The sequence below is a fragment of the Zalophus californianus genome, chromosome 2 (assembly GCF_009762305.2).
Source record: "Zalophus californianus isolate mZalCal1 chromosome 2, mZalCal1.pri.v2, whole genome shotgun sequence".
In the NCBI taxonomy this organism is placed as follows: Eukaryota; Metazoa; Chordata; class Mammalia; order Carnivora; family Otariidae; genus Zalophus; species Zalophus californianus.
Window position 1 is genome coordinate 153443760 of NC_045596.1, and position 12600 is coordinate 153456359.

General features: G+C 39.6%; 1 protein-coding gene across 6 annotated transcripts in view; it reads left to right on the forward strand.

Moving 5' to 3' along the window:
- Positions 1–358: 358 nt before the first annotated feature.
- CCDC25 (coiled-coil domain containing 25) overlaps positions 359–12600 on the forward strand; it is a 38199-nt gene continuing 25957 nt past the window's right edge. For 2 of the 6 annotated variants that reach the window (XM_027598155.1, XM_027598160.2), the window contains exons 1-3: positions 359–497; positions 5388–5435; positions 9465–9504. In XM_027598155.1, the coding sequence (XP_027453956.1) occupies positions 470–497; positions 5388–5435; positions 9465–9504 (116 nt within the window). In that variant the 5' untranslated portion in view covers positions 359–469. Of the gene's footprint in view, positions 498–4588; positions 4646–5387; positions 5436–9464; positions 9505–12600 lie in introns of all 6 variants that reach the window. The other 4 variants (XM_027598157.1, XM_027598159.1, XM_027598156.1 and 1 more) reach the window with 4 other exon arrangements.

Sequence of the window (12600 nt, forward strand, 5' to 3'; positions counted from 1 at the left end):
TCTGTGAAGAAGGCAAACGGTTTCAATGCTGTCAGGGAGCCCATCAGCGGGTGATGGGTAGCAAATACAACCAACAGATAGGCCTCAAGATAGGACAGCCCACTCGATGGAGATTCTAAAAATAAAGTCGGCCAAAGGTATTTATCTTTTTAAAGAAGATAGAATTTCCCCGCTGCGTTTCCCAACCACGAATTGTCCTAGCTCCATCTTCTTTCCTTCTTCAACCCCCCAACCAATGATTGCCATTAGCGCGCCTGCACCCTCCCCCGCCACCGGCACCCCTCCGTACCCCGCCCCCCCGCCAGGATTAAAGATGGCGCCAACGGGCTGGCGTTATGACGCGACCCGACGTCCGCCGGAAGTGCGCGAGGAATTCCGGGAAACAGGCGGCCTCCGCTCTCTGGTATCCTGAGCTGTCGAGTTGAGTGCTTCTGTTTCGCGCTGGAGTATCTGCGCCGCCGCCGGGATCATGGTGTTCTACTTTACCAGCAACAGCGGTGAGTGGGCGCCGTAACCTCCTCCGTCCCTGCTTGACAGCGGGGCTCCGAAGCCGGGACCCCCAAGCTGCTGTTCAGCCTGAACTTCATCCTAAAACTGCTCCTCCTCGGTAGTGGGTGCTTCTTCCTGCGCCCTTTCGGTCCCCACTTTGTGTCCGTCCCTGTCGTCCCCGTGTGCCCCTTGTCAGGGCCTGGGGGAGCGTAGATGGACCATCACCCCTGCTGTCTTTGCATCCGGGAGTTGTTTTTCTCGGAAAGACCTCCCTTCGCTACCTGGAATTGGGCAGAGTTTGTGGGCTTCTTTATACCCCCGTCGCAGGTGTTACTCCCACCTCCTTGGCCTTTATTCTCACTGCGTCCTGGTAATTACCCACTTTGTAGGAGAAAGGAGACACCTGCCAACCACACTGCCTTCCAGGAAGTGCGCCCTACCCTTCTAGGATAGCGTTGTAGGTCTTGGAATGCAACAGAAAACAATAAAAAGACCGTGGAGTGGCGGTACAGCCACTCACTGGGCCGAGTTGACGTCCCAGATCTCAAAAATTGACATATGATAGTGTTTCTGATTTGTCTTTGGCAGCCAAGGAGAGCGTGCTTTTAGTTCCCAGGAAGTGCTATGTCTTGACCTCGTTTTTTCTGCGTATGTTGTTCCCTTTGCTTGATCAATCCCATTAACTCCCGTAAGACAGCTCTGGCTCATCTTTTACAAATGACTCTCCCAACCTAACTCCCACCCAGAGATTGCTTAGCTAAACCTCTTTAGGGGACTCTCTTAACACCCCGTGTGTATCTTTGGTATTGCTCTTATCATATGGTATTAAATGCTGTCTGCTTAATCTAGAGCGTAAGCTTCTTGAGGACAGGGGCAGGATCTCCTTGTTTCCCTAGTCTAGTGCCTGGCTCATAGTAGTTGATAAATGCTTGTTGAATAAAGGTATTTTTTGACTTAGTCATAGCACATACTATTCTATTGTTACTCTCTCTGCTTGCTTGTTAAACGTGAGATTGAAGCGAAACTAGCCCCATGTTGTTGAATAGGGTGATGGTACTTTCTCTAAAGATGAGAACATTAAGGCCCAAGGAATTTGCTCACGGACTGCCCCCCCCATTCCATGACACTGTCACATCTCATTATTTTTTTCAGTAGTCTAGACTTCCACAGTGTGCCATAAACCATTTCTCTGCCTTTATAGATTTGGTTTGTCTTACCCATATTATTAAAATTACCAGAAACAATTCACACTAGGCTGAAAAGCCGTTATAGGCCCCTAATAGCATCCTCCCTCTTTTTTGTTTGCACACTTTGTCCTAACTCCAACATCTCTTTTTAGCTTCTCCACTCATGAGAGTTCCCAACAACATAGGTATCCAAAGAAGCCCAACAATGGAATAAAAAATACAGGCAGGGTATATAGGTACTACATGTTTTTTATGTTAGCTGCCTTATTCTCCTTAAAGCCATTCTAAATTCTTTGAGCTATGTTCATATTTACAAAGATGCCTGTAATATAACAGTGTTTCAGAAGATTATGGGTCATATTTTTCTCATTGGCTTCCATTAAAAGGCTAGAACTGCTTCCTGTTGGAAAAATATTTGGACTTTAACAAAAACGTACCTGGGCAGCAAATCTTTAAAATTGCAAAAGGGGCGCCTGGTTGGCTCAGTCGGTTAAGCGTCTGCCTTCGGCTCAGGTCATGATCCCGGGGTCCTGGGATGGAGGCTCATATCAGGCTCCCTGCTCGGCGGGGATCCTGCTTCTCCCTCTCCGCCTGCACCTCTCCCTCTCTCAAGCTCTCTCTTGTTCTCTCTCTCTCTCTCTCTCAAATAAATAAAATCTTTTAAAAATAAAATTGCAAAGTTAATGAAAAAATTATAACTGTCAGTAAAATAGTAATGAAACCTTAACATATTCCATTAGAGAAAACAACCTGAACATACAGAATCTTCAGGAAATGACTTCATCTAGCTAGCCAAGCTTTTCAACCAACTTAAGGTTTACTGTATAAAAACTTTTTTTAAATGGGGAGAAAATCTCAGTTACAAAGTTTTTGCCTTTCCTTTTAAAATTAGTGTCTAACTAAAATCTCTTAAACTTTATTCATGTTTTCATGCTCTGTCCTAAGCGAATAGTGAAACATTAGCCTTACTGTATTTCCACTGTCAAATTCAAGACCATCTGATTTATGGACCCACGAAGTATCTGCACTTGGCTCATTAAGTCCATCTGTACTTTTAGTACCTTTTAATTGCATCTACCTCAAGATAGATTGTTATGTAAATTATGAAATTATCACAGAGCCTCTAAAGTTGGATTGGTTGCTACACCTGAATCCGGTACCTTTAAGATGACTAGTTTCCATACTAATCAACCCGATTCTTTGGGCAAGAGTAACAAAAGTACTAGAATAATTCAATTTACTTTTCCTTTATCCCTATTAACATACACAGGAACTTCATTCAGACTTCTTGCTCAGCAGTTTTGCTCCTTTTTATTTTGAATTTTCTATTTTGACTAATTTCGGTCTTTCAGGAAAGTTACAAAATAGATTTCCTTTCTAACCTCTCAGATCCCCCAAATTCTAACATTAGAACTTATTTCTTTCTTTTCCTCTTTCTTTTTCTTCATCTCCCTCTCTCCACACACGCGTGCACATGTGCACACACACACACACACACATTTTTTCTTGAGCCATTTGTCTGTCACATTTTATCCCTAAATACTTCAGGGTTTCCCCCCCCGAAAATCAAAGATGTTCTATTATCAAAAAGCATTCCTCATTATCAAAATTAGGAAATTAACATTGCAGCAATACTATTAACTCATCAGCTTTTATTCGGTTTTCATTGGTGTCCTAATAATGCATTTATAACAAAGGAACATTACAAATCGTTGTTGCATTCAGTTGTCATTCATTACTCTTCGGCCTATTCTAATCTGGAGCAGTTGCTCAGTCTTTGTCTTTCATGACACTGTTGTTGAAGAATTATTTTGTAGAATACCCCTCAGTTTGCATTTGAGTTATGTTCTTAATCACCTCATTTTATAGTCAACCATCCAAACAATTGTCTGTCACTCTCTTGGCTATAATTTAGATGGCTTAGCCTGCACAAACAGCTTTATTTTATTTTAATCATTTGAAAAATTACTTTCGTTCTGATTATAAAAACCATCTATATGTTTGGTAAGCCAGCTAGCCAAGGTAAGTATTGTTAACAGTTATATGTATATCTTCCCATACATATAAAGAAAATAGGTACATATGTTAAGCATCTAGTTGTAAACATGCATATACAACTGTATATTCATTTTTTACAAATTGAATCTTGCTGTATGTATAGAAAAATACTCTTATTTAATTTCTACCTTTTGTTTTCGGTGGGTAGGTGGTATTTTGTTTATGGATGTTCTACCAAGTGTTTAACCAGTCTTAATGAGTGTTTAGGTTGTAAAAAGAACATCATTGCTTGATAGAGTAATTATAGCATATACTTAGTGGTGACATTACAGGATCAAAGAGTGTACACATAGGATAAGGCTGGGGTTGTGCAGAGACCATCTGAAATGGCTTTATTTCTGCACTTCTGCCATTTGTTATAATGGCTGTTCTGGCTATGCTAAGGCCTTGCCAAGCTAATGGAATGCTCAATTATAGACAAGTATTTCTGTCAACTAGTCAGTGCAAATATTCTCTCCTTTTCAGATAGTTCTCTCAACTACTTCCAGGTAATTTTGAGTTGTGGTCATTATAACTGTTGACTGAAGGAAATGGGATTTTCCTTCCCCAAGAGAGGCAACTATGATAATTTAAAGAGCTTCTCATTGCTGAAAGTACAGGCAATTTATTTAAGAATTTAAGAATTTATACATGAGCGTGCTACCCCCTGGCCTTCAGAGCTCCACTCACGTGTACTAGTTCTGTGCTCTAGAGTGACAGCCAACAAGCTGCCCAGACGGGGGGCCCAGTGACAATATATTAACTCAGGAGTTTAGATCCAGATGGGGTCAAACAAGTTTTGGTAGACTAGCTTGGAAACCCAGTGCCCAGATAGAATTTCAATTTCGGAAACTTAACTTTTTGTTTGACTCCAGATGGAGTATGCCTGCAGTAAAAGACACTAGCTCGGTAAAGCAAATGTCATTTCCAAGGTAAGCCATACCTAGAATATTCAGTTTGGTTTAAGGCGTTGGTTCCTAACACTCACTTCACATTGGAAATAGTTGAAGAGCCTTTAAAAAAACACACCATTACTTATCCACCAGAAATTTGGATTTGGTTAGTCTTAATGGAGCTGGGACATAATTAGGTGATTCTAATGTGTGATCGGGGTTCAGAGTCACTGATTTAGAAGATGCTTGACCATCTTTCCCCAGAATGGGATAGTCCATTATAATATGCAACATGGAAGGTAACTAATATTGCCTAAATAAAATTATGAAAAAACTCATCAAAGTTATAGGAGCCTATTTTTAAATGGTTGAGGTGAAGGTTGGGTTGTTGTTTGTTTTTTTACTCTTTTGAAGAAGGCAGAAGTATAGGACTGAACTGGAATTGTATTGAACTGTATCCCTGATGAAAGTAGGGAAGTGCTATTCTATAATAAGGGTCAATAAACTTGTCCTATTTGGGCCAGGTATTAAATATTTTAGACTTTGTGAGCCACATACAGTCTCTGTAGCTTTATTCTTCTTCATTTTGTGTTTTCAACTCTTTAAAAATGTAAAAGTCATTTCTTAGCATGGGGGCTGTCCAAAAACAGGGCTGGATCTGGCATCTGGGCCATGTGTTGCCAACCTCTAATCGAAGCATTTGTCATGTTTTTTTCCCATGAAACAGTTTTGTTGGGGATGAAGTTCTCTAACTGTTTTTTATATTTTTGTTTTGTCTTAGTTAACTCATCTGCTTACACTATTTACATGGGAAAGGATAAATATGAAAGTAAGTTTTCAAAAGCATTTGATTTTGAAATTTCCATCAGGTAAGTGTTAACTGCCTTCTCCCCAACCCCCCACAGTTGGTCAGATTTGAGTTTCCAGCTAACTACTACTAGTTAAGCCCATTATAAGGAACTTCAGTGTGTTAACTTTCCTAGAATTTAGTTATATCAAATAATGTTGGGGCCTATTGGACCACTTGTTGCTGATTAGAAACTTAACTTTTACTAAGAGTTTTGTGGTATCGTTTGATTTAGGGTGATATGAATCAGAGGTTACCTGTGCTAACTTATGTCAAGTAAAAATCATCTGTGACTTGGTTGAAAAGATCATTTTCTGTACATTTTACCCCATTTAAGAATAGAGGAAACATACTTTTAGGGTTTTTGAGGCTGAAGATGGCTCTTTTTGAGTTATGAAATGTTAACATTATTTTTTCAAACTTTGTTGATCACTCTCATCAGAATGAAATCAATTCCATACTGTACACATTGATGTAACTAAAACAAAAATTTACAAAAAAATACCCAAACTCTTTGCTATGCCCTCTTTTCTGTTTTGTTTTATTTTTACAAAGCTAAACTCAACCAGCTGAATTAATTTCTTGACCCACTAATCAATGTGAACTAAAGTTTAAAAGGGAAAACTGCTTGCTCTGGAGCAGTGAGTTGACAGCACTGAGCTGAGGGAGAAAAGATCTGCAGCAGGGGAGCTTGGAGACCTGACAGAAGCATTCTTCTTCAAGCTTGGAGAAAACACAGTGGCTCTTCTCACAGGGACGGAGTTATGTTTTGGAAAAGAGCTCTCTGAAGTCAGGCCCATCTGCGTTAAAACCCCAGCTCTTAGCAGACTAGCTGTAGTCACTTCACCTCTCTGAACCTCACATTGCTGAGATATAAGGAGAGCATCATGGGCCAGTATCTGCCTTGCAGGGGTGTGAGGGTTAAATGGAAGAGCCTGAGTAAAGCACCTGGCCCAGGGTGGGCGCTCAGTAAACTGATGGAGTTTTTTTAGCTTTCCAGAGCTGGCTCCTCCCTCTCCTGGGACCACTCCAGGGCCAGGTGACCGTTTCAGTAATCTGAGAGCTGGCCAATTCCCTCCAATTACTTTTCTTGAACCTCCGGGTATTGCTTCCCCGCCCCCCCCGGCCCTAAAACCATCAGTCTGTTCTAGGTGCAGTTTGAAACTGACAACAGTTTAAGCTTGATTCTCTAAAAGAGGCAAGTATAACATTCTTCAGTATGAGACATTTGACATGAATGAAATAAATAAAGCCAGAAAGGAAAAAATGTCAAAGAACAGTAATGTTATATATTACTGTAGTATATATAGATATGTAACTATAGTTAACATATACACATATCTAATATAACACATACAGTGTAGCATATATAAAATATGTAATGTGATATATGTAATAGCTGTGTAAATATATATAGTTATTATTCAGATCTATATAAATGGTTTAGAACTTTGCAATGATACTGGTTGCCATAAAGCAGAATCAGAATAAGCAAGACTATTACATCCTATCCAAGAGAAAAAAAACAAAAACGACCATAAAATAATTTTTAAACAGTTTTTTCTTATAATGAATTTATGCCATTGTCTCTGGTGTGACTTATGGAGAAGCAGTCTGCTGTATATTAATACTTGAGTTTTCTATTTCTCCTAGTAACTCATACATCATCATAGGTAATTTGTATTTTTTTCTTTGTATCCTCCTGATGAATGTGCCTGAGAAGGGGATGCATCTCCTTGTATGAGACTGAGCAAGGAGGCACTGTTAGAACCAGTCCTGCTTATCTACAGTAGATATGGATCCACACCTGATTAAATCTACTTTTCTTTCTACCACATCAAGGATGCAAGCCCAAGACTTAGGTTACTGAGAAGCACCTAAAGGAGAGCTGCTACATACGGTTGTGTGGGTTTTGCACTGTGTGACTCTGGGCAGGGAATTTTCTTACAGTGAAGGACAGCATTGATACTGCTTCCCACTGATGGGCTCCTGGTGGTACTGACCTAAGGCAGCTTTGCCAGTGACCTTCCCACCATGTCTCTTTTTTCCTTCCATTTTAGTTTATGATTTGCTGGGGCTGATCTTCTTGGGGCCATATGCCAACCTGTCTGAGTAGCCAAAGAGGAAGATGTGGTCTGTGCTATTATAGCATTAAAGGTGGAGAGGTGCACACAAAAATAATGGGTCATTTTGCTGTGAACCTAAAATTCTCTAAAAAATGAAGCCTAGTTTAAAGAGTATGGGTGAAGTGAAGCAATATGAATAAGTGCTGTAGCAGTAGAGGGGGCAGAGAGTAAATGTGATTCCGAGAGAACCAAGAAGGCTTCGTGGAGAAGGGTTAGGATGGGCTTGATTGCAGCCCATTTAAAGGAATGTCAGTTGTAGAAACTTGTTATCTACAGATATAAATCTAGATACACAATTTATGCCTACAGATGTAAATTTAGATTCTTTCCAGAGCCCACTGGAGTAGTATTTTGCTGTCATTAAAATGTATGTAGAAAAAAATCTATGTGTGGAACATTTTTTCCCCATGACCACTTGGAGTCATTTGGAGGTGTCAGCTTTCCTAGTCTGCTTTGTAAGAAAGGTATTACATTTTTAAAGTACCCCATTTTCTAGTGCTCCTAGCACTTCATACTTATGTCTAATAGCCTTGATGACTTCAGACAAATGACTAGATGGAACATAAATGAATTTTTAATTGAATAATTTACTTTCACTAAAAAGCTTTCAGATGTTTTCTTTTTATTAGCCAGCAGGTGTCACCAGGGAGCCAAACATTGCCTGACTGAGGAAAAGAGGTTTTTATATTTCCCTTTACTTTTTTTGATTACTTGTTGGCTATTGGCTCGGCTTCCCATTTAAGCTAGTAGAAAGCCCTTCAGAAAATTTATGGTGTCTGCCGTTTCTGAGAGTACCCTCATCCAAGATTTATCATCCTTTTGTTTTTCTGGAAAATGAATACCTTTCAAGTTGGATAGATTATACTCTCTTGGGTACATTTTAAACCATCATATCAATCATTGTCTAATACTTTAAATAATGCTTTTGTATTAAACACAATTAGTTTCTAATTATTAATGTGGCTATTGGAAATGTATATTGATATTACCTTTCTGTAGTGATATATATTATTAGCCTTAAAAATGTAAAAGTATACATTTTGAATGAATAATTCACCTTTTATAAATATGCTTTGAAAGAAATAATCAGGAATATGGACATACTTACTTTAAAAATATTTACTGAAGCATTTATAATTAAAAACAATCCAAATCTGAACAGTAGAAAAGTTTATTCACATGATGGAATTAAGTAGTCATTGTTTCCAAAGAACGTTTTCATTTTTTATTTTACTTTGATCTAATAAATACATAGCTTAAAAATTGAAATAGTAACAGAATGCATGTCATAAAAACATCAGTTTTTCACCCTATTCTTTCCAACACCCGTGTTCCATCCCACAGAGACCGTTTTAACTTGTAGCTATTTCTTCTATTCTGTTTTTCTTTTTGTATGTGACAGAATTTTAGGTGATTTTTACTTCCTTTTTTATACTTCTGGTGGTTATTTTATCTTCCAATGTTCTACAATTTTATAATTGAGAGGTCTTTTTTAAAAAGTAAAATGCAGTCCACTGATTAGCAAAGCCATTTTAACAAATAAGTTTCTTACAGTGAATCAATTTTCTTGGACCTCATCTAACTTCTTAGCTGCTCTGATTTGAAGTTTTACTGTCTTTTAATGGAAATTTTTTTGAAGTTTCTTATAAGTATTATTATAAAAATAATAACAATTATGATGGCCCAAATGTAAAAACCATTTTTACGAATTTTTTTTCCTGTATTATTCAAGCATCATAGCCTCTGAATTACTCTTTCCTCCATTAAGGGAGAGAAACACTTGTGGAAAGGCTTGGGATTTCTCCACTCCCCCGCTTACTATAAACTATTTTCATTTGACAGGTTTTTTTTAACCTTTTCTTTGTTTTCTTGTTCCTCACTATAGATGAAGATCTAATAAAGCATGGCTGGCCTGAAGATATTTGGTAAGTAATAACTCTGGTTCTCCTTTCTATGCCTTATTTACTTTCTTAGATTTGGCCAACCACCTGACTTTTATGATGAAACCTAGAACTCTTGCTTTGCATTTTGTTTATGAATGGTCAGTGGTAAGTAGCTGCCTGCCAGCCCCCTTCATTTATAATTGCCGTGTAAACTGGGGATGACCATAGAGGCTTCTGGAACCTAGACATTCTTTAACCTCATATGTGGTCTTCTCAGAGTGGACTAGTGAGACCACCTCACTCAAAAACACTCAGACCACTCTTCTTGAAAGGATGAAGGATGGATGAGGGCTTCACAAGTAGCAGTGAGGAAAATAGAAACTTCCGTGTAGATGAAATAGATAGAGCATCTGACCAGGTCCAGCTTTAAAGAAAACACAGGCTGGGTTCCCTTTGTCTTCTCAACTCCGTCATGACGTTAGCCCTGTCTTGATCCGCCTCTACTCCCTCTTTCTAAAATATTTTCTGGAAATTTAAAGAATAATAATTATACTTTCTTTGTCTCCTTCCAAGATAATTTATTCTTGCTGTTCACAAAACCCAGCCCAAAAAACAATGACCAATGAACAAAAAACTCCTTCATTTTAGTTGAATTCTTTTCCTTTTCTAACTGCCTTAGAATGCCATATGGGCATTTCTACCACTCGGACCTCAAACCTTTTAGGAGGACATGGGCTCCCATGACTTTCATGTAACACTGTCGAGCTCAGTTTGCTTTCCTTTTCTGTCTTCAGCTTCTACTCTTGTGATGTGTCTCTCCTGGAGCCTAATTCTATATATAGAGCTGGGTGTGGTCTCCACAACTCCATACACCCCCGGCCAAATGCTATCCCTAAAGATAAGCACACAGATCCTCTTTGTTTTTGTTTTTTTTTTTTTTTAAGATTTTATTTATTTATTTATTTGAGAGAGAGAGAATGAGGAATAGAGAGCATGAGAGGGAAGAGGGTCAGAGAGAGAAGCAGACTCCCCGCTGAGCAGGGAGCCCGATGTGGGACTCGATCCCGGGACTCCAGGATCATGACCCGAGCCGAAGGCAGTCGCTTAACCAACTGAGCCACCCAGGTGCCCCGATCCTCTTTGTTTTAATAATAATAATGAACACTTAATACCTAGCTATATGCCAAGTATTGGTAGGTGTTTACTTTATTAATACATTTAATTTCACAGTAGCCCTGTAAAAGAGTTACTGGTATTAAGCCCATTTTCAGATGAGGAAGCTAAGGCTGAGGGAAACTGAACAGATGTGCTCAGGTTGTTGCTGGCCGCCCCCCCCCCCCCCCAGCCGGCTTTAGTTCTGAATTACCAGTTTCTTTCTTCCCTTCGGCTGCTGCTCTTTGGCTAAGGATGCCTTCCTTCCTCAGGCCATTTCTGCAGCTCTCTCTGGACCTCTTTTCTCCAAGTGTGTGCCTGGATCCTTCACTCAATTCCCTAGAGACACAGAGGTTAGGCACTTTTTAAAAAGAGCTGCTTGATTTTCAGTAGAGTGGACAACATTGGACATTTAATAGGAAAACTGTTGCACAGAGACTAACTTAAGCTCCCCCCAGATGTGGCCATCCTCAGAACCCCCCGGGCCCAGCTGCAGACACCCACCAAAGGGCTCCTCCTCTGTTGCTCCAGCCTACCCCATTATGGAGGGGCTAATTCATGATGCAGAGGGAATGCTTTCCTGTTTGTCCTCGCTAAAGGAACCGAGAGGCACTATAAACCTGAGGAATTTTAAAGTCTTTTTTTTTTTTTTTTAATTTCCCCCCTGTTCCAGCACAGTGGCCCATCTTCTGAACTCAAATACCAGGTGTCATCAGGTAGACACTGCTTTGTACCCCCTTACCTCAGGTCGGGGGTTTGCAATGCCCAGGGCTTCTAGACTGAGTGCTGCTTACCTTCCTGGAACTTTAAACTATTTAAGTCTAAAGTTGTCCTATGAGGACAACGATTACTTTGTTTACTACCACATCCCATTCCCTACCATAGGACCTGGCCCATGGTACACGTTCAGGAAAAATTGACTAACTCTCTGCCTCTCTAGCGATGATCTCTCCTGGACATTTCTTCATAATAACTGCATTCTGGTATCTCCATTTTGAGCACCTGTCACCGAGCTGGATTATTTCAGTTGTCCTTAAAGCCCAAAGATCTCCAGATCCTGTCAAGGGATATGAGAATGGCCACACCTGTTATGTAGTTATCTGCTGTGAATTTTTAAACATGTCAGCTTTGAGGCATAAGTACCTGCATAGTAAAGGTACATATTCAGATGCATCACGAAAGTCAATTTACCACAGCCTTTTACCTGACTTTTTTTTTTTTTAATTAAATAAGTGGAAGAGAAATTTCTAATTTATAACATGCACCCTCTGTGTTCTGAGTTGGGTTTTTTATTTCATTATGGTTGATTATCTCCTGGAATGCTATTTAACCAAATTGGTGTCTACAGATACCTTGATAGCCATCTTGACACCCTTGAGACTAATGACTGTTGTTGGAAGTGATTGACTTTCACTTTTAGAACCTATTCGAGGCCTAATGTGAGGTACAATAGCCAGCCCTAAATTTCAAGACTGTTCTGTCAGTCCTGGAAACATTCCTGGGCATACTAGGAATGATTCAGTTGATCGACATTCCGGGGTAGTTTTTCAACATGGTTCACTCTGAGATAAATTTTGGAACTCTACCTGTGTGAACATCAGCATCTGATTATACCAGAAAACCTTCTGAGGCACCTTTAAGCAAAGGATTTTCCCAGGACTAAATGAGAATGGAACTGAATTTATCTTTAAACAAAAGAAAATAGAAATAGTGTGTGTTTACTGCCTCCAAACTCCCTAATGAACAGTATTTCCAGGGACTCCACTTTCAGGAGTTAAATGACTCAGCTTCTGAGGGCCTGCATCTCTGCATCCCCCGGTCACTGATGCTCATTTATTGAGCTTTCTAGTCTCTGCGTTCAGTAAAGAAAACAGTGATGAAGTAGAGAGAGAGGAAGTTAACTAGGGAACTACTGGGCATGGTTTACACTTTTTGGAGTGAACATTTTAGAAGGTTTGGAAAGGTTTTTTTAAGGAAACTTGTTCA